The 21,471-nt window shown below is 43.9% G+C and overlaps 1 protein-coding gene across 1 annotated transcript; it reads left to right on the plus strand.

Annotated features, from left to right (window-relative positions):
• The first annotated feature begins 3,450 nt into the window (after positions 1-3,450).
• SMIM20 (small integral membrane protein 20) lies at positions 3,451-19,454 on the plus strand. Its single transcript, XM_017505100.2, has 3 exons — positions 3,451-3,681; positions 17,948-18,004; positions 18,773-19,454. The coding sequence occupies exons 1-3, from the start codon at positions 3,573-3,575 to the stop codon at positions 18,808-18,810; spliced, it is 204 nt and encodes a 67-aa protein (XP_017360589.1). The 5' UTR covers positions 3,451-3,572; the 3' UTR covers positions 18,811-19,454.
• Positions 19,455-21,471: the final 2,017 nt, after the last annotated feature.

The raw sequence follows: 21,471 nt of genomic DNA on the forward strand, positions 1-21,471 counted from the left end.
GTTCACCAGCACCTGAAAGTGTCTGGCATGTTGTGCCTGGCTCAATGAGCCATTACTGAATTCACGAATACTGAATGGTTCCTTCTGTGTTCCCAATCAACTGTACAATGTTTTGCATGGGAGCAGGCACGCAATAAGTATTTGCTGATTTAATTGATAAGTCAGTGGGAAAAGAAAAACTGGAGGAGTGTGGTTTTCTCAGAAATAGGGAAAACACTGGAATCAAGGAGATGAGCTTGCATTTGGCAGGACTCGGTGGCCAGTCAGTGATAGGTAACTGTGTTTCTGGGGTGTTGATGTCAGTTATCTATACAAATGATCTAGGCAGGCTAATCATTTCTGCTGGTCAACTAATGCCTTTAGATCAGCATGGAGGGGACAAGAGAAACCAAGAGCCACTTGGCACATCACCTTGGAGAGGGAGTGGCTCATCTACCACAATGGGCCTGTCCCTGCTTTAGAGGCACTCCTGGTACCTCACCAGGATGCCCTATTCTCCTGACAACCCTCCTTACCGGCTTGCAGGTGCCCATGGGCAGGGTCTGGCTGGCCATCCTGCCAAGCTTGCTCATGGAGACAGCAAGATCTCACGGAGGGGCATTTCGGGTCAGACATCACAAGAGCCAACACGTTGGCTAATGCTGTGTGACCTGAAGAGAGTTCTGGTTTCTGGTTGTCAGTGACCAAAACTATAAAATTGAGTAATCCTTGGCCGAGTGCGGTGGCTCACATGTATAATCCCAGAATTTTGGGAGGCCAAGATGGGTGGATCATGAGGTCAGGGGATCGAGACCATCCTGGCCAACATGGAGAAAATCCGTCTCTACTAAAAATACAAAAGATTAGCTGGGCGTGGTGGCACATGCCTGTAATCCCAGTTACTCAGGAGACTGAGGCAGGAGAATGGCTTGAACCAGAGAGTCAGAAGCTGCAGTGAGCCAAGATCGCGCCACTGCACTCCAGCCTGGGCAACAGGGTGAGACACCGTCTCAAAAAAATAAAATAAAATAAAAATAAAATAAAATAGTGTAATCCTTGCCTTGCAGCTCAGGGAGGTGTTATACAGGTGGAATCACATCCTCAGAGATTTCATCTGGAACTCCTGTTGTAAAAGACAGAACCCAACTCAAACTGGCTTCAGAGAAAGGAGCACTCTATTGGCTGATGTTACTGAGCAGTCTAGGTAGGGGTAGACTTCCTTTGAGATACAGCTGACGCAAATGCAACATTAGCATCTGGTTTCTCAGCCCTCCTTCTGCTGTACTGACTTCCTTCTCAATCCCTAAATGATGTTCCCCAGTAGCTGGAGCCTCATTCGCTCAAGTTCAAATCCAACTTTCCAGTAGCAGGGATAGAGGATGGTTGGCTGAGCTTGGATCACGTGGCCAGGAAGATGCAACTACATTGGCTGCTCAGGACTGATTCCTAATCAATACTAACCTCAAGACTGAGTCCTGGGTACTAACCAGCCCTGTGACAAGGAAACTTGGTCAGGCCCTTATGCTTAACTCTCAGAGCTGGGAAGAAGGAGGATGAGAGCGGGGAGCCCTAGTTTCTCTCATGGGCCAAGAGTGAGAAAGGAGTGAGTCCCAGAAAGATATTTGGGGTACTATTCACAGCAAAAAGGGAAGTGGCTGCTGGGCTGCTAAAATGGCAGATGCCCACTACACCTGATCTGGGTATTTTCTTTTCTTTTCTTTTCTTTTGGGACAGAGTCTCACTCTGTCACCCAGGCTGGAGTGCAGTGGTGTGACCTCCACCTCCTGGGTTCCAGGTATTCTCCTGCCTCAGCCTCCTGAGTAGCTGGGACTACAGTAGCACACCAGCACGCCTGGCTAATTTTTTTGTATTTTTAGTACAGACGGGATTTCACCACATCGGCCAGGCTGGTCTCAAATTCCTGAACTCAGGATCCACCTGCCTCAGCCTCTCAAAGTGCTGGGATTACAGGCGTGAGCCACTGTGCCTGGTCCTCCCCTGGGTATTTACCATCGTGTGATATAAAGCTGGTGTCACAGGTTCCCTCTGTGCAATGAAGTCTTCTGTCCTCACCCTAACAAGCTGCTGTAAGTGCCCGAGGAGCAGCTGCCTCACTGCACAGAAGTTCATCTGTCTTCCTCTTCTGAACTTCTGTAGCCCGCGGGACCAAAACGCCTGTCGGCAAGAGGCCATGTTGGTCATTAGCTATCTTTCTATGGACATGTTCTAGCTCTTTGTCTATGTAACAGGATCCTGGAGAGCAGGGGTCACATCTTATTTATCTTTGTGCACCCTTAGCACTCTGCCTGGTGTTTGGGGCATGGCAGATAGTCTATGAATCTGGGGAGAGATTGAATAACTGATTTACACGCTTGTGGAGCCACAGAGGTAGACGGTAGCTTGATGTAACTACAAGATTACAAAGAAAGAGGAAACCCGTGCTCTTCAAACTATTTTGAAACGCTTGTAAATCTGTGTGGACTAAATAATGCTGCTGGGGTCAAGACAGATTTCCTCTTTGCTCCCCAGGCCCAGCTGCCGGCATAATTCCTATTGATAAAGGCGTGGAGGCCCAAAGAATCTCTGTCCCAGCTGCCCAGTCTCCCTGGGAAGGTCACATTCGGGCACAGGCCCTCTGTAAGGCAGTGAAGTGCAGAGGGTGGAGGATGGTAACCTGAGGAAGAGTTAACAGGTATCTGTCCTCAGTGGCTCCCATCCAGACACGACAGCAGAGCCCGTGGCCCCATGGAAGGGACTGGACGATGGCTTTCTGCCTTGGCCTGATCCCTGTCTAATCATTCATAACCCCGACATCCCAGCACCGGGAACAGGGAGGGAGGATGGATGCAAAAAGGGAGTCAGGAAAGATACACTCTCGGATGCTGAAACAACGTTCTTCTTCGGCTAGTTTTGGTGCAGAGGCCCCGCGGCTCCGGTTTTAGAATCCCCCAGCAGGCCCTCTTGGGCCAGAGATTTGCCACTTTGTCTCTCATATGCACAAACCTCCCTCAAGAAGGACAAGCGACTAGTCCAAAGCCGCAGTTCCCTCTCCGGTAAAAAAAGCCGACTGACAGGCTTAACTGCGCGAGCCACAGAGGGCATCCGGCGCAAGGCGGGCAGTCGCTACATCAGAAATTGAGGGAAGGACGAGAAAGCTGGCTGGTGAAGAAAGGGATAATAAAGGAGGTCTGGAGGGTGCTGCGTGGAGGTGCTGAGGGGGGAGCCAGGTCGAAGGAAGGGAAGCAGACAGAACTGGGCCCGCGGGAATCGAGCGCAGCCAAACAGCTCCAGCCTCACTTCACATCCTGCGTCCGGCTCGCGCAGCCCCGGAGCGCTAGGAAGGCGGAGGGCGGGGTCCAGGGCCCTATCTGTGACCCCACCCCTCCCCTGGCCCCGCCCAGCCCAGCACTGAGGTCCCGCCTCCGACTCCACCCCTGCCTCTCGCCCCGCCCCTCCTCCTCGTCCCTCCCCCAAGGCCCGGAAGCGAAAGCCGCTCCGCCTCTTCCGAGTGAGGTCACAGCCCGACTGTTGGTAGCCAGGTTTCCGAGAGTGTGGGGCGGTCGGCGGGTCAGGGCAGCCCCAGGCCCGGCACCATGTCCCGGAACCTGCGCACCGTGCTCATTTTCGGTGGCTTCATCTCCCTGATCGGCGCCACCTTCTATCCCATCTACTTCCGGCCCCTAACGAGATTGGAGGAGTACAGTGAGTGACCTCTGACCCCGCGCGGTGACCTGACCCCCCAACACACATCCCTCTCCGTGAGTTCCACGTGGTGTCGTGGAAAGAACCTGGACGAGGGTCAGGGAGAGTATGGGTTCGAATCCCGCCGTGTGTAGCTTTGTGACCATGGACAAGTTGCTCAACCTCTAGGACCTCAGCATCCTCATCTATTAATGTTCATAACTACATCATTTGTAATAAAATGCCGAGCCTCCTGTGAGACTCAGGTGGTCATGTATATGAAAGCAGTCCACACATAAGTCGACGCTAAGTACTAGTTCATAGTTACAGTTAAAATTCACTGACTGCCTATTATATACATCAGGTTAGGCATACTTTGGATCGTTTGATTTGCACAAGCTCACCTTGAAGTATATATGTAAAACATACCCATTTTACAAACGAGGGCACTGAGGCTCAGAGGTTTTATAACGTGCCCAAGGTCACACAGCAAGTAAGTGGCAAGACAAATATGTACCGCCCCAGGCCTCTGTCCAGAGTCTCCTGTGAGCACGCAGGCTGGGAATGGTGATGGGGGAGGCAGATGGAACCCTGATTATCGTGGGTGGAAAGGTGCTTTTATTGCACTTCATTTCCACTCCCAAAGATGTTTTTTGAGAGGGACCTTTTCAAACCCAAACTGTTAACCTGGGATTTTTAGATTTTTTCTCTCCTTTTCCCTCAAATCGTGTTTCTAATTCTGCTGGCTTCCTTCGTTTTAAGCCGGTTGCTCACATGGTAATGGTGAATCTCCTGGGAGTAATTTTCCTTCTTAATCATTCCACTCGTATCATTATAAAAGCCAAACTCTCCTTCCTTGAGACCTATACCTCAGCAAGGATTGGCACTTTGATACGTCTGAAACCATCTGTCAGAGAGAAAATATTAGGCATTAGAGGCTCATTTTGCTCACCAGGAAACCTGAATCATCTTGAAGATGGAACAGGGCCAACCCTGCCCCTTGGGAATATTAACGGACATTGAACACTTGGTGAATTGAAGGCGAAGTCTCCGTGTAAACGATCTGCCCATTACAAATGTTACAGCGGTTGGTTTCTGGAGGCAGAGCCTTTTAAGTACCCACTCAGATTTCCCTGTAGCTTCTTTTTATCAGCCAAGACTGAAATGGCCTCTGTGTATTCTGCCTTCCAGCTTATCTGCATGCACCATGTGTGGGACTAAGGTGGGCTGTGTGAAGCCTATGGGATCTATTTTCCTCATCCTTCACTGGACGCCTGCCCCAGGCGATCATATTAAGGCCACTAAAACTTGGGACAGAGGGTCTGTTTTGCATCCCATTGGAAAAGTCAGTTCTGAAAACCAGAGCTGTGGTTCTCATCTAGGGGTGATTTTGTCCCTGAGGATATTTGGCTCAATCTGGAGACATTTTTGCTTGTCACAACTTGGGATGGCAGGGAGTTGAGTGTTGCTACTAGTATCTTGTGGATAGATGCCAGGGATACTACTAAACTTTTTGCAGTGCATGCAAGACAGACCCTTGACAAAGAATTCCCCAGTTTAAAATTCAAGTGGTGCCTTTGTTGAGAAACCCTGCTTGAGATGAGATGGTCAAGATATGGGCCAGTAACAGGCTTCTAGAGATGCTCCAGAATCTGTGGCTATCTGAATGCCTTGAGACAGACAAATCAGGAGATGTTCATCTGTAGGTGAACATTTAGTGAATGTAACTGTAATATCTGCATTTTTAACTGGAAGACAGTCTGTTGCACCTTCCCACTTTTCTGTCCTTTTTTTTGAGGGGGAAAAAAAAAAGTCTCGCTGTCAGGCTAGAGTGCAGTGAGCTGATCTTGGCGCACTGCAGTCTCTGCCTCCCAGGTTCAAGCGATTCTCCTGCTTCAGTCTCCCAAGTAGCTGGGATTACTGGCTCCCACCCCCACACCAGCCAATTTTTGTATTTTTTGGTAGAGATGGGGTTTTGCCATGTTGGCTAGGCCAGCCTCAAACTGCTTACCTCAGGTGATCTGCCCGCCTTAGTCTCCCAAAGTGCTGGGAGTACAGGTGTGCGTCACTGCGCCCGGCCTCTGGTTGCTCACTGCAACCTTTGCCTCCCAGGTTGAAGCGATTCTTCTGCCTCAGCCTCCCGAGTAGCTGGGACTCCAGGCTTGTACCACCAGTCCTGGCTAATTTTTATATTTTTAGTAGAGACAGGGTTTTGCCATGTTGGCCAGGTTGGTCTTGAACTTCTCACCTAAAACCATCTGCCTGCCTCAGCCTCCCAAAGTGCTAGGATTACAGGCGTGAGCCACCACGCCCAGCAACTGATTCTTTAAATATGTAAATATTGCTGAACAAGTAATATTTGTGGGAAGTTTACCTGTGTCCGGCTCTCTTCTAAGCACTTCCTATATATATTACCCCATTTAGTGTTGCTAACTGCTCTTCGTGGCAGCTGCTGTATGATCATCATCCCCCATTTTATATGTGGACAAACTGAGGTGTGAAAGAGTTGAATTATTTGCACAAGGACTCACAGCTGATGAGTCACAGATCTGGGACTTAAATTCGTATCCGTAATCCCTAAACCAAGACAGTATACTGCTTCTCTAAGGGGGCAAGAAAAGGCAGTGAGGGATATGAGCGTCTACGTAGCCTGCAAGATGAATGACCTTCATGTAAGTTACTTCACCTCTCTGAGCCCTACCTGTTTCCTTGTCTGTAGCAGTGTAGTTCACTGGAGTGAATTTACAGGGTTTGGGGTGAATTAAATGAGGTAACAGGTATGAAACCTATTATAGTCCTATATTAGACATTTTATTAAAATGTTTACAAAATAATGAGCCACAGGGCAGGAATGTGAGATGTGTAAATTTTAGCAGGTGGCTAGGCCTGGAGCTGACTGACCTGGCAATACACTGGGGTGAGGTTTTCATCATCAGGTCATGGGAACCCACTGTGTGGTTAGAGCTTCAACTCATTCCAACACATTCAACTAGCATTTATTTAGCATCTCGCTCTCTTTTTTTAAAAAGAAACCTGGGCGAGGTGCGGTGGCTCATGGCTGTAATCTTAGCACTTTTGGAGGCCAAGGTGGGCAGATCACCTGAGGTCAGGAGTTTGAGACTAGCCTGGCCAACATGGTGAAACCCTGTCTCTACTGAAAATACCAAAAATTAGACAAGCGTAGTAGTGGGTGCCTGTAATCCCAGCGACTCAGGAGGCTGAAACTGGAGAATTGATTGAACCTGGGAGGCGGAAGTTGCAGTGAGCCAAGATCATCACATCATTGCACTCCAGCCTGGGCAACGAGTGAAACTCCATCCCCCCACAAAAAAAAGAAACCTAGCAATCCCTAGGTCCCTGGCACTGTGCCGGGTGCTGGCTTCACCTGACCAAACTACCTGGTTAGTCACTTTCTCCCATCATGCTCTTCTCACCCTCGTCAAACAGCCTGGTGAGTCACTTTCTCCCATCATGCTCTTCTCACCCTCGTCAAACAGCCTGGTCAGTCACTTTCTCCCATCATGCCCTTCTCACCCTCGTCAAACAGCCTGGTCAGTCACTTTCTCCCATCATGCTCTTCTCACCCTTGTCAAACAACCTGGTCATCACTTTTTTCCATAATGCTGTTCTCACCCTTGTCCTGTCCATCTCCTTCCACCCATTCCTGGGACTGAGCTGCTTCCATGGTGCCCTGCATACTACCCATTCTCTACCCAGCAGCCACAGTGGTCTTTTCTGGTGACTTTTGGTTGCTGGTTTCTATTTTATTTGCATTTGTGGTCATAGAATATAGACTGTATGATTTTGATCTCTGACACTGGTTCAGATTTGCTTTGTGACCTGGTACAGGTCAATTTTTGTAAATATTCCCTGTGTGCTTGGAACGGTGACTATTCTCTTATTGGATACAGAGGTCTGAATCTGTGTATGTTAATTACAGATCAAGCTTCCTAATTCTGTTTGTCCTGCGGCCGTGTTATTAGGTGCATATATTCTAAAATATTCTGGATAATTTTTTCTAATTATCATTATATAAGAATTCTCTTTATCTCCACTGTTCTTCCCCATCTATATTTTATCTGATTTTATTGTCCTCCAAGATTTTTTTTTTTTTTTTTTGAGACGGAGTTTCACTGTTGATGCCCAGGCTGAAGTGCAGTGGCACGATCTCAGCTCACTGCAACCTCTGTTCTGTTTCCCAGGTTCAAGTGATTCTCCTCAGCCTCCCAAGTAGCTGGGATTACAGGTCCCCACCACCACACCCGGCTATTTTTTTGTATTTTTTAGTAGAGATGGGGTTTCCCCATGCTGGCAAGGCTGGTCTCGAACTCCTAACCTTGAGTGATCCACCCACCTCAGTCTTCTGAAGTGCTGGGATTACAGGTGTGAGCCACCATGCCCAGCCCAGATTTCTTTTCACATTTTCCTAGCTTACCTGTTTCTCTCCTCATACATGCAGCCTTTGTTTGTCCTTAGGTGAGTATTTTAGAACCAACATAAACTAGATTTTTTTAATCCGACCTGATAATCCCTTGTAACTATTGGATTGGATTCGTTTTCATTTATTATGTTGACTGATGTATTTGCATTTAGTTTTCTCACCTTATTTTGTGTTTTTTATTTGTATGCTTCCTTTTTTCTTCTTTTCTACCTCAAGCCTTCTTTATTCTTCTCCTCCCTCTCCTAGTTTGAAAGTTTTGAATTCTGTTTTTGTTCTTTTGTAATTAAAGTTTAGGGTTAGCCAGTATCTTTACCTTTGAACAATGCAAGGTCCTTATGATGCCTTACCCTTGGCCCATGCATCTGACATAGTGTTTTAGTCCTGCCTGCTGCGTGTTACTCAGCAAATCAGTTAATACCGTCACTATTTTATATGGTCACTGAGTTTATCTTCACCCGTGTTTGTTACTCACCGACGCTTCCTACATCTCATTCCTTTCCAGTTTCAGTTTTCTTCCTTCTTACCTATGTCGTTACTATTTCTTTGGTAAGAATTTGTAACTGGGAAACTGTTTTTTTTTGTTGGAAAATCTATAGAACTCCAGGTCTTCTGCTGTGGTTTTTGAAAAGTTTGTTTTACCATTCGTTCGCCAAATTTGATCATCTCACTTGCTGAATTACAGTGCTGCAATAACCCCTTGGTGTCCAGCCACACAGAGTTATTAAAGTATAGTCATGTGCTGCATCCTGTTTTGGCCCGCTGTAGACCACGTGTATGACAGTGGTCCCATAAGATTATCACGGTGCTGAAAACTTCCTCTCACCTAGTGATGTCCTGATGATCCCGACGCTGTGTGGGCCTAGGCTGATTTATGTATTGTATCTTAGTTTTTCACACAAAAGTTTAAAAAGGAAAAAATAATTTGAAAATAGATGCCTATACCATAAAGATACAAAGAAAATATTTTTGTACAGCTGTACATGTTTGTGTTTTAAGCTAAATGTTATTATAGGAGTCAAAAAGTTTTAAAAATTAAAAAGTTTATAAAGCGAAACAGTTAGCTGAGGTTAATTTATTACTGGAGAAAGGAATTTTTAAAAATAAATGTAGTGTAGCCTGCCTGTAATCCCAGCACTTTGGGAGGCCGAGGTGGGAGGATCACAAGGTCAGGAGATCGAGACCATCCTGGCTAACATGGTGAAACCCCATCTCTACTAAAAATACAAAAAAATTAGCTGGGCATGGTGGCAGGTACCTGTAGTCCCAGCTACTTGGGAGGCCAAGGCAGAAGAATTGCTTGAACCTGGGATGTGGAGGTTGCAGTGAGCTGAGATCGCGCTGCTGCACTTCAGCCTGGGCGACAGAGGGAGACTCTGTCTCAATCAATCAATCAATCAATCAATAAATGCATGTAGGTTAGCCTAAGTGTGCAGTGTATATTTAGTCTGCAGCAGTGTACAGTAATGTCCTAGGCCTTCACATTCACTCACCACTTACTCACCCAGAGCAATGTCCAGTCCTGCAGGCTTCATCCATGGTAAATATCCTACAGGTATTGATCGACTTACGACTTAATGCAACTTACCACCATTCGACTTTACGACCACAATCACTAGCCACGACTGCTCCGCATCTGGCAGCGCAAACGTTGCCCAGCTGGGCGTACGACAGTGCGGGACAATAAACATATATGCTATATCATATCATTATTAGTCATTTTCTTGCCTTTCTTCCTAAAATGTGAGTGGTTTATATCCCTATATCTTTAACAATATTAGAACACACTGAGTTTAAATTATATTTGAACAAGATATCCAGATGACATCTTTTATGATGAATGCTACATATTTGTATCCCATGGAAAGTCACGTAAAATTGTGATGATTTACTTTTCTATTTACAATGATAATAAATAAATACCTGGCAACTAGTCCTTTTTAACCCTAAGTCTTAACATAGTTCACACTCTTCTGCTTTTCCAAACTCATCATGTGCCGTGGTTTTTCACGTCAAATCATAGACCACCGTGGTTCAGTGATCTGTGAGTATTCCACAGTTTTACACAAGGCTGCACCTTTACCACAAGTTAAGGTGGCTTTTTAAAAATGAGATTTGACAAGAATGCTTTCGTAATAAGGATTCAGGTCAACCTTTACTACTGGTAATGCAGTGTTTTACTTAAACCTGACGAATGTAAAAATAAGAAACAAAATGGTGTAGAGATGATACAAATGGCATAAAATGAACAAAGAAAATTATGATATATAACAATAATGAAAGAAAATTATGATAAAATGTGACTTAAAGATTTTTATACATCATTTCACAGTACTGTACATATAGCCTACTCAACTTACGACCAAATCGTGTTACTACCGGTCTGTCGGAACCAATTGTGGTCGTAAGTTGAGCACTAGCTATATATGGGTGTGCCATTTTGAAAACCTTTTAAGCAGTGTTTTTACCGTACCTTTTCTAGTTCAGCTATGTTTAGGTGCACAAATCCTTACCACATGTTACAGTTGCCTGCAGTGTTCAGTACAATACCATGCTGCACAGGTTTGTAGCCTCGGAACAACAGGCGATATCACATAGCCTGGGTGTGTAGTAGGCTATGACGTCACGTTTGTGCAAGTACACTCTGTGATGGTCGCACAACAATGAAATCACCTAAGGACGCATTGCTCAGAATGTGCTCCCACAGTTGAGTGACACAGGACTGTAAGTAAGAGCAGTGATCACATTCAGTCTTTACAAGCACCACTCTGATTGATTGTATGTGAACTAGAAACTGGAAGGGTCAAATCTGGGGACAGGAAGGCTAAGGCCAGGAAGGCTAAGTACAGGAAGGCTCTATTTCCTATGACCTCAGGGAGAGGTGACTCTAGCCTAAACCAGAGTTGTGGCTATGGGACTGGGGAGAAATGATTGCATTTGGGAGCCATATTTAAGAAGCAAACTGGTGGGTGTGGTGGCTCACACCTGTAATCCCAGCACTTTGGGAGGCCGAGGCAGGAGGATGGCTTGAGCCCAGGAATTTAAATCAGCCTGGACAACACAGCAAGACCCTGTCTCATTTAAAAAAAGAAAAGAAGTAAACTTTGCAGGGGTTTGTGGTTGATTATTCACAGGGCAAAGAAGGAGAATGGCAGCCAGTGTTCTGGCTTCAGTAGCTGAGGCAATGGAGATGCTGGTCATTAGCTAGAAAACACAAGAAGGAATTGTTTTTAGGTGACAAGTTAGTTCATTTTTGGGCCTTTAGGTAGCTTTTGAGGTTGAGGTAGCTCATGTGTTCTTGGAGATTTCCCATAGATAATGGGATATACCAATCTGGGGCTGCGACGCTGGATGTGAACTGTAGCCGGAGGTGGGGCATCATCTGCACGTGGCTGGGAACCAGGTGACTGCAGTAGGTAAGGATTCCCAGGCAGCATTCAGAGATTGTCAGGGATAAGCTGGTCCAGGACAGTGTGCTGGCGAACACCAGTGTCAGAAGAACTGAAGAACACGCAGTCGGAGGAAGAGAAATGCCCTTCAAGGAGACTGAGGAGGAGTGGCTAGACAGGATTAAAACCTGGAGAGGCTGCAGCCGCAAGCCCCATAAAGACAGCTCTTCATGAAAAGGGAGTATGGTCAGCAGGGTTAGGCTGCTTACAGACAGCAAAAGAGATAAGTGAAAATATCTCTTCTATTTAACAGAAAGAGGTTAAAGTGATTGGTTATATTGTTAAACATGCTTTCAGTGGTTTGGAAGTAGGCAGAAGGCAGGTTGTGGTGGATTAAAGAGTAAATAGTGTGTTAAGTTGACTATTTCAAGATGTTTGGCTGTATGCAGAGGAGAATGGCAAAGTCATATATTCAGTAGGTCACAGGTCTCAGAAGAGTTTTCTTTTAGATTTGGCTGGGCGAGATGGAGGGCCAAGAAAGTTTTGGACAGAGAAAGCTGCTGGAAAGAGAAGACAATCTAGAGTGGGAGGCAGCATGGGATCCTGAGCTCAGGTAGAGGACCAAAGGCAGGGCACCTCTTCCACCAGCTCAGGAGGAAGGATGGCGTGGATGCTGCCATATCTAAGTTTGATGTGGGCAAGTTCTGGGTACTTCCAGGTGATGGTGTCTATTCTCTGTGATACAGTAAGTCAGGTCATTTATGAGTAAGAGGCACCAACTCTGGGCCAGCCTCTCCCTCCTTGGAACACTGTCTTCCTTGGGCCTCTCCACCATGGAAAGTCCTCCTGGGTTTGCCCTTTTGCTCCTGCCTTTCAGCTACTCCTATTAGCGTTGCTTGTTAGGTCTTCCCTTCTGACCGTCCTTCACGCGCTTCATTCCCCAGGATCCTGAGACTACTGGGCAGAAGCCCATCATTCTTGGATGGACAGGGCAGAACCCTAGTCCCTGAGAACTGGGTTACTAGTAAAAGCAAGACTTAGGGCCAGCAACTGGTAAGGCAGACCATGTACAGCCAAGTGTCAGATCAGTTCGGGCCCTTTAGCTGTGTCAGCATGGGTAGGGGGACAGGTGGTTTCCAGGGTCTCTGCTGGAACAAGCATACAGGCAGCAGGAAAGAAGGGGAATCCTGCTTAGGTAAAACAAAGCCAAGGAGATCTTCCATGGTTGCAAAGCAGGCAGCCACTATCACCAGACTGCCTTACTGGATTTCATTTTGGCATTCAGTGTGATCTTCAGCTCTTTCGTTAAGTCAGCAAGGCTCTCCTAAGTGTTATGTGGAGTACAAGGTCAGTTCTGTACGTGATAACTCCAGTACTGAAATGAGTGCTGGGCAGATGATGGCATTAGTGGGTCAGTGACCCAAAACCAGAAGTCTGGGTACAGTTCTGTTGTACTTCTGGAGGGAGTCCCAGACGCTTTTTAGCTTTTACCCTGTTGGCATAGCCTGTTTTGTCTCAAAAGGCCACAGTTAGGGAAGAGCACAGTTAGGCTCATCTGTCTTTGTTTCCTGGAACTAGACAGTGACCCTGAATATGGCCTTTTATAAATAACATGCATTTGAGGCCAGCTAGTGAAATTAGACAGAATAAGATCATTTTCTGTGATCGTCTTCATTTTAAATTTTAATTGGATGTTCAGAAGCATAAAATCATAGGGTTTTGGCAGAAGGGGCTTGAGCTCATTTTTGTCCCCTCATTTAGTGACTTGTCCAAGGTTACTCAGCATGATAGTTGCTGCATGGTCACTAGACCCTGACTCCCCTGACCTTGCCTATACTTAATGCCCTGTCTCATGATGCCTTGAGACAGTAAAGAATGTTCAACAGCCAGCCAAGTGCAAGGCCATGGGGGAGGGCTGTGAGGCCTCAGTTCTGCTCCTTCTCAGCCCTGTTCCATTTCTGTTGCACCTCAGTGGCGCTGCCCGAAAGGATGGTATGTCTGGGCAGGACAGGGTCCTGGAAATCATCTGATGCAGAAGGAATCTTTACCTTGTAAGAGCATTTTCCTTATTACATGCCAGGCACTTAGAATATGCTTTTCATTCCTTTCACCATGTAATCAAATGAAATGCACAGGCAGACTGCGTCTTGTTTTCCAACTGGCATTGCACAGTTCCCTGGATTCAAACAGGCTCTGGTGAGGAAACAGACATGTTTTCACTGTTGGGAGGAGCGCAGTGCTTCAGGGGGTCACGTGTTCCCCTTCAGTCAACTGGGTCACACTTGCTCCTGTGGTCATATGGCTTCCCCTTGGCCCCTGGTTCACACTGGCCACCGGTGAACTTCCAGTTCCGGAATAGCCCAGAGGCAGGTGGGACATGTGTCTAGGTAACAGCAGCAACATGGGTGCATTGAAAAGCTTTTTTTAAAAAATAATTTTATATTTACTCCTTTTTAAAAAGATAGCTACTTTGAAATAACCACCATGGAATAGTCAGAATGGTGTTGGACTTTCTTATGGGTGTTTTACAGTTATGTAAAAAGAAACTCAAGCTTGGGGAGCCTGAGGCAGCAGAACCGCTTGGGCATGGGAGGCAGAGGCTACAGTGAGCCGAGATCATGCCACATTGCACTCCAGACTGGGTGACAGAGCAAGACTCCATTTCAAAAAGAAAGAAAGAAAGAAACTCAAACGGACCAAAGATCCAAGAACAGTGCAGTAAATTTCTATATTATCCTTCACCTTGATGCACCAGTTGTTAACATTTTCTCACATTTGCTTCCCCCCCATATATCACATATGTAGATACATATATATATACAGTTAGATGTACCATATATTGTTAATTATTACTGTTTTTTTGCTGAACTATTTGAGAGTAAGTTGAAGTAATCGTGAGCTTTCATTTCCTAAACACTTCAGCCTGTATTTCCGAAGAACAAGGACGTTCTCTTATGTAATCACAGTACAGTTTTCCAATTTAGGAAATTTCATATTGATACAGTGCCATTACAGGTTGAGCATTTCTCATCTGAAAATGGAAGATGCTCCAAAGTCTGAGATTCTTTGAGCTCCAAAATGACAGCACAAGTGGAAAATTCCACACATAAGTACTTAATATAAATTTTGTCTCATGCACAAACTTATTAAAAACATTGTATAAAATTGTCTTCACTCTACATATATAAGATGTATAGAAACAAATGGATTTCATGTTTAGGCTTGGATCCCATCCCGTCTTGTTATACACATATGCAAATATCCCAAAATCTGAAAAAAAATCCTAAATCCAAACCAATTCTGTTCCCAAACAGTTTTGGATAAAGGATATTCAACCTGTGTGGAATATACAGCACACATTCCAATGTTGCCATTTATCACAAGTCAAGATGTCAGTTGCTTTTATTTTATTTATTGCTTTTCTTTTTTGAGACGGAGTTTTGCTCTTTCGCCCAGGCTGGAATGCAGTGGTGCGATCTCAGCTCACTGCAACCACCACCCGGTCAGGTTCAAGTAATTCTGCCTCAGTCTCCCGAGTAGCTGGAATTATAGGCACCTGCCACCATGCCCTGTTAATTTTTGTGTTTTTAGTAGAGACAGGGTTTTGCCACATTGGCCAGGCTGGTTGAACTCCTGACCTCAAGTGATCCGCCAGCCTCAGCCTCCCAAAGTGTTAGAATTACAGGCATGAGCCACCGCGCCCGGCCGAGTTGCTTTTATTTTAACTGTTTTTTGGCAAGAAGAAATGGGGAGGTAGGTTCCCGAGGTCATACCCTGCACCAGCTTTCATTTGCTTTTTTATTTTAGGTTTCTATGTGCTGGTCCTCCACAAGAGCACCCTCAGCAAGTAATCTGAAGACTGCTGAGGGAGCTGGGGCTTGGGTATCCTGCATTTTGTGCATGGTTATAAATGTGCAAGTAACAAGTCACACAGTCATTTTATTTCCCGGCATGGACATTTAATACAAGGATATGTTTTTGTCTTCAAAGACTTAAACATTATTAGGTAGATTATTTTACTACCATACAAAATGCAGTCAGTCTGCATGTATTACTAGTTTTAATAATACACTTTGGTCCCTTGACTAGAGATAACAATCCTCAATTAAAGCTACAAATCACACCACTGCCTTAGCACCAGGGGGCAGAGTCGGGCTTGCTGAGACACTGGAGTGGGGAGTTTTTTTAACCCAGTGTTCCATAGTTGAGTTTAAATCATTTCACTCGTGATAGAAATGTGCTCACTGCTGAAGCTGGTAATAAGCTTAACCTGACTTGTTTACATAGTTAAACCCCTGACTTCTGCCATTACCCTGTTCCTGGGGTTTATATACATTTGCTGTTTTCCAAAGATAGGGAAATAGAAACTTACTGTCAACCTCAATCAAGATGCACTGCTAACTCGTGAGGGACTAGTTTCTGTTTTCCTTTCAGCATGTTCTGCATTCACAAAGTGTCTTTGTGTTACATCATGAATTTACATAAGACTGCTTTGGCCTTAGAGTATTTATAAAACATTAATGGATTAAAGAACCAGGGAATGTAGATAGGATGCTAATACCTGGTTATCATCTGGTAGAAACTGGCCCAGCAAAGTCGTTTAAATTTCCTGACCAAGCCAAACTGCAGAGGTGGTTGCATTAGGACAAGGATTGTAAAGAGATTATGAGCTATTTAAAATAAATCTTCAACTTCTCTTCAACCTCATTAGCAGTTAGCAAGAAAGCGTCAAGACAGGGATTTCTTTCTCTTCATTTGGTTCTCCACTGCATCATAAGAGGCTAGAACACAATTAGGCATTCTGTCCTTGCCACCAAAAGTCAGCTTCCTTTGATGCTTGGCAGCTTGCCAGCTTCTTTTGCTTTGCAGTACCTGCCTCTTGGAGAATGTGTTTGGTACACCAGGATGTCTGATTTTATTAAATCTCTATGTCGAGAACGCTTTCTGATAATTATTTTTAAAAATTCAAATCTCCCCTTCGTAATATCAGAAAATAGACCTTTTAGTTAGATATAGAAAATTATTTCTGTTTTCACTCCTGACAAGACTGATGACTGTGGGCTTTTACATGTTGGCATCTTCCAAGAGCATGTTCGAGATGTCCATAGTTTGAGACTTACATGTTGATAGGGTGGTAGGGCTCAGTTCAACCAGGATTTAATATCTTAAATGAGAACACCTCTTGTGTTATTTCAGAAAGTCCAACACTTTAGAGGCTCCATAGTATCCACCCTAGATGGAAAAAATCTTTTGGTTTCTCTTGAGAGAGTCTTAGTTGCCATTCACCTGCTACTTTTCAGAGAGAAACAGTGAAACCATTGGGTAATTGGCCTCAGTAGCCTGTCTTCTCTCTGTCCCTCTTAGACTTGGATATCAGGACTCCCATAATCCCCATTGCCCAGTGTTTTATTTGCCACAGCAAAACTTAGTATTGATAAAACTGTCAGGTCAATCATTTAGGATTGACTTTCTGTCACATGACTAGAGAGGCAAGTTCAGTGAATATTAGATTTGGCCAAACCCTGTTTCTTGTACCTTTATGTTTGTGTAACTTTATGAGAATCCAGAGGCCAAAATAAAGAAAATGCCCAATACTAAATAAGAGCTAAATGTGGATTTAAAGAAACACTGTCAGCCTGATTGAAACAAAGGTCCGATTACAACATTTAATTACTATAATTTAGTGGTAAACATCCTTTGGCTCTAAGGCTTTTTCCTGAAAAGCTGCCATTTGTTTGTCAAGATACTTCAAATAATAACTCTTTGTTTTCACAGACCCTGGGTTTATTCTAAACCACTTAGATGTGTCAGAGTGCTTTAAGCGGGCAGATACGAAATGCCCAGTTGCTCTTGGCCCTTGCCTGTTGGACATCTCCAAAGAGACTGGCTTAGTTGCTGTCACTACAATGCACTTACTAATTGGCACAGCACCTGCAATCAATTAGGGAAGCTTCAATTATCCAAACCAAAGCCACCCACCCAAAGATTAATTTTCTGCTCTATTTCCTATCAAAAACACAGCATATTTAGCTCCGAGTCTAGTCCTTCAGTGGAGCGCATTTTAGACATATGAACTACACAGTTTTCTTAATTGTACTTGTTCCTTCGATTCAGCAGCTTTCCCCTCATGATACCACGCCCACGAGTTCTTTCAAAATTGTCCTTTTTGTTGTTGTTTTCTTGTCTTTCCAAAATGCTGAGATCATAGAGAAAAGATGTTAGTTGGGGAGCTTTTCTTTTGAAGTATGGATTTCTGTATTCTTTTGAAAATGCCTAATCTCTCTTGCATTATAGGATCTAAGTTCCACAACCTAAAAGCTTTGCATAATAGCATTTCTGAATTTAACAGCACTCATAAATACTGTTTTCTAAGTGTCCCATGTCATTGGCCCATGTAAATACAAAGATTTCTCCCTCCCCGCCCCCTTCTAATGAATGATTTTTCTCTTGTGTTTCTTAGAGAAGGAACAAGCCATAAATCGGGCTGGAATTGTTCAGGAGGATGTGCAGCCACCAGGTAAACTGAAAAAAAAAAAAAAATCAAAACCAAATCTCATTTGTACTACTGTGTTGTGTGGTTTGTGTGTGTTTGCCTTGGCATGGAGAGTGGGAAAATGCCTTTTAGCTTAGAAACAAGATTGTGATTTTGCTATTTATTTCTCAACAGTTGCCATTCATAGATGCCACCCAAGACTTCCTTCTAATATATCACTCCAGAAGACTTTTTTCTCATTTGCCAGGTTCCTCTTTTCCTTTTGATAAGAGGGCATAAAAATGTTAACAAGTGTGCGATTAGATATGAGACGTGAATAGCTGTTTGGCAGACTTATTTACCAAGCACGTATTTAAACACTACCCTCATGGGAAAGGAGTGTTTACTTGTCAGCTATTTGAATTGATTTGGGGTTCTGCTTTGCACAAGGGCTAAAAAGCTCCCTTTATGGTTGAATGGTTAGTGCCTTTAAGAGGATCCAAGTTAGCCAAGAATAAGAGGTTTCCCATTTATTCACCAAAGTTCTTGTAATCTGTGGCAACGTTCTTTTTTATTTATTTATTTTTTAACTAGGCCAGATGTGTGTCTTCCTGTTATGGGGCAAGTCCCTTATGGCTGCCATGGCTTCCCGGCCATTTAGTGCCGCGGTTCTGGCGGCCTGCTCTCACCAGCTTAAACTACACTGTAAATTGCACAACTCAATTCTGATGTCATTTTGTTTGTTTGGGGTGGAGGAAAGTGATAGGACATTTAAAAATGAATCCTGTGTTTTGTTGCTGTTTCTTTCCATAGGGTTGAAAGTGTGGTCTGATCCATTTGGCAGGAAATGAGAAGGCTGTCACCAGCCCTGATTTAGAAAGGAGATTTCTTCATAGTTTTATTCTACATGGAATACAGTCACCTCAGCAGAGAATGGTGGCTGGAGGAGAAAACTCTGTCATGCCATAAATAAGAGTGCTTGTCATAAAAGACTGCTCACAAGGATTAATATGTCCCTTCTTAAGTATCAAAAGAACTCTGGAACAAATTATACCATTAGGAAGGTTTTCATGATTCAGTTGATTTTCCAAAAATGAAGCTGTCTCACCCAGCTGGATTTGGAGCAATCTGCTTATTATTCTGTCGTTACCACTTACCCAAGCGAGCTGTGGTATGAATACAAGCAACCAGTGGGCTTGGGAAGGTCCGGGTCTATTTTGCCATCTTCCAGACAAGAGATTTCAGTCAAAAACTGCCATGCTGAGCTGCCTTGTAGAGCTCTTTGAGAATGTTCAAGTTGATAAAGCTCTTTGAGGACAAGGTACTTCGTGCTATTTAAGAATAAACAGCTTCACCACCTCATGCTGAAGATTGCGCCACGGTGGAAAATAAATATGAAGCAGGTCACACTGGATGCATACACTTGCATAGAAATCAATAATCAATTAACAGAAGTGAAAAATACATATTAAAATGATTTATTTCTACTTTGCAATAGTGTCTTTTTGTAAATCATCTTTTGCAAAGCAGTTAAATTATAGTGCCAAGAAGTACAATTTGACTAGATTATATTTGACTAGATATCTGTGTGTGGTTCATCTGTTTGTACTCAGGTAAACATTTTAGAGGTAAATAACACATTTGTTGAGACAAATATTGAATGTCGATTCTCTACCAGTTACCTCACTAGGTACTGCAAAGATGAAAGTGAGAAGACAGGTTGAGTATCCCTTATTCGGAAAAGCTTGGGACCAGAAGTGTTTTGGACTTCAGATTTTTTTGGATTTAGGAATATTTGCATATACATGATGAGACATTTTGAGGATGGGACCCAAGTCTAAGCATGACATTTATTTATGTTTCATATACCTTATACACATAGCCTGGAGACAGTTGGATACAATATTTTAAAATAAGTTTGTGCATGAAACAAACTTTTGACTGCAACCATCACATGAGGTCAGGTGTGGAATTTTCCATTTGTGTCATGTTGGTGCTCAAAAAGTTTCAGATTTTAGAGCATTTCAGATTTCAGATTAGGGTTGCTCAACCTGTTTTCCTTCTTTCCCTTCCTCCCTCCCTCCCTTTTTTCTTTCTTCCTTCCCTCCCTCCCTTTCCTTCCTTCCTTCCTTCCTTCCTTCCTTCCTTCCTTCCTTCCTTCCTTCCTTCCTTCCTTCTTCCTTTGCTCTGTCTAGCCTCTTACTAGATGATATGCTTCTGAAGTGGCACACCTTTTTCGTTTTTGTATCAGAGTGTCTTGCATGTTACTGTAGGCTGTCTATGAGCTGCCTGATGACATAGTTTTATTGTGAACCTGGAGTTTTCTTAACAGACAGCTGGCCCAATTATGTAATTACTGTCAAGAAGACATAAGGTTGATAGTTGTAAAATCAAAGTCAACATTTTTGGTAGGCATTCCCTAACATTTAATTGGCCTACAGTTCATAATCCAATAAAAGAAGTTGACTCATTAGGGGTACATTTGACCACTTTTTTTTTTTTTTAGAAAGGGCACCAGGAAGTTATATAACTTCAAGTCAAACATTCTGTGGGAGCATGATTGAGATTTCTTTATGACTGAGGCGAGCGTGTGGTACCATCTGCTTTGGAAGATGTCCAGGCTAAAATGACTGTGTCTGAGCTCTGCAGAGAAGAACTGTGGAGACTCGATTGACTGTCTTGGATGGAACAGACCCAGATTTGTCTCCACAAGTGCAGTCTTTGTCTTGGGCCTGTTCCTGCCCTCAGTCCACCTCTTTGCAGAGATAAAGGGGCTGTCTGTCCTGCTTAGTTGCCTTGACGTTTATAAAAGAATCACTCTTCATGTTGCCAGAGGTGAACTTCAGACTCTCTGCTGTCCACACGTGACAGAGGCCGAGTTGTAAGAGATGCTATTCATGAGGACTGACAGAGGGCCTTGCGATTTATCCACGAGTTTCCCAGGTGTGCCCCCAAGATGATGACAGAAGCACTTGAAAGAGGGTCCTTAGTCAAATCCATTTAGGAAACAGAGTTAAGGTGGATTATATTTATTTACTTCAAATTTTTCTGATTTCCAAGAGAGGCATAGCATTTCCCAAATGCATTTGATCACAGGGCAGTTCTCATAGATGATCTCCTGGGAGTCGGGAACAAGCAGCATCTTTTGGGGGAAGTCTTCCTTTATGTCAGAGATTCTTAAGCTTGTTGATCTCAGGACACCTTTATTAGAAATCCAGAAGTCCAAAGTGATTATGTGGGTTACATCTTTAGATATTTACTGTATCAGAAATAAAAACAAATTGGAAAAATGTTTATTAACTCATTTCAAAATATTAATAACAAACACATATAGATTAATCTAACATTTTTGTGTAAAAAATTGATTTTCCAAGACAAAAAACAACTTGCAAATCTCATTAATGTCTGGCTTAACAGCAAACAGCTGTATTCTCACATCAAATGCTTCTGCATTCTACTTAGATGAAGAATAAAAACACAAAATTAAACCCTACAGATAGAAGTCAGCATTG

This window comes from Cebus imitator, unplaced genomic scaffold (assembly GCF_001604975.1).
Source record: "Cebus imitator isolate Cc_AM_T3 unplaced genomic scaffold, Cebus_imitator-1.0 Scaffold333, whole genome shotgun sequence".
NCBI classification, from domain to species: Eukaryota; Metazoa; Chordata; class Mammalia; order Primates; family Cebidae; genus Cebus; species Cebus imitator.

Coding starts and splice junctions, on each gene's coding strand:
- SMIM20 (XM_017505100.2), top strand. CDS start 3,573: ATGTCCCGGAACCTGCGCACCGTGCTCATTTTCGGTGGCTTCATCTCC. Junction 3,682..17,947: donor AACGAGATTGGAGGAGTACA/GTGAGTGACCTC, acceptor TGTGTTTCTTAG/AGAAGGAACAAGCCATAAAT. Junction 18,005..18,772: donor GGAGGATGTGCAGCCACCAG/GTAAACTGAAAA, acceptor TTCTTTCCATAG/GGTTGAAAGTGTGGTCTGAT.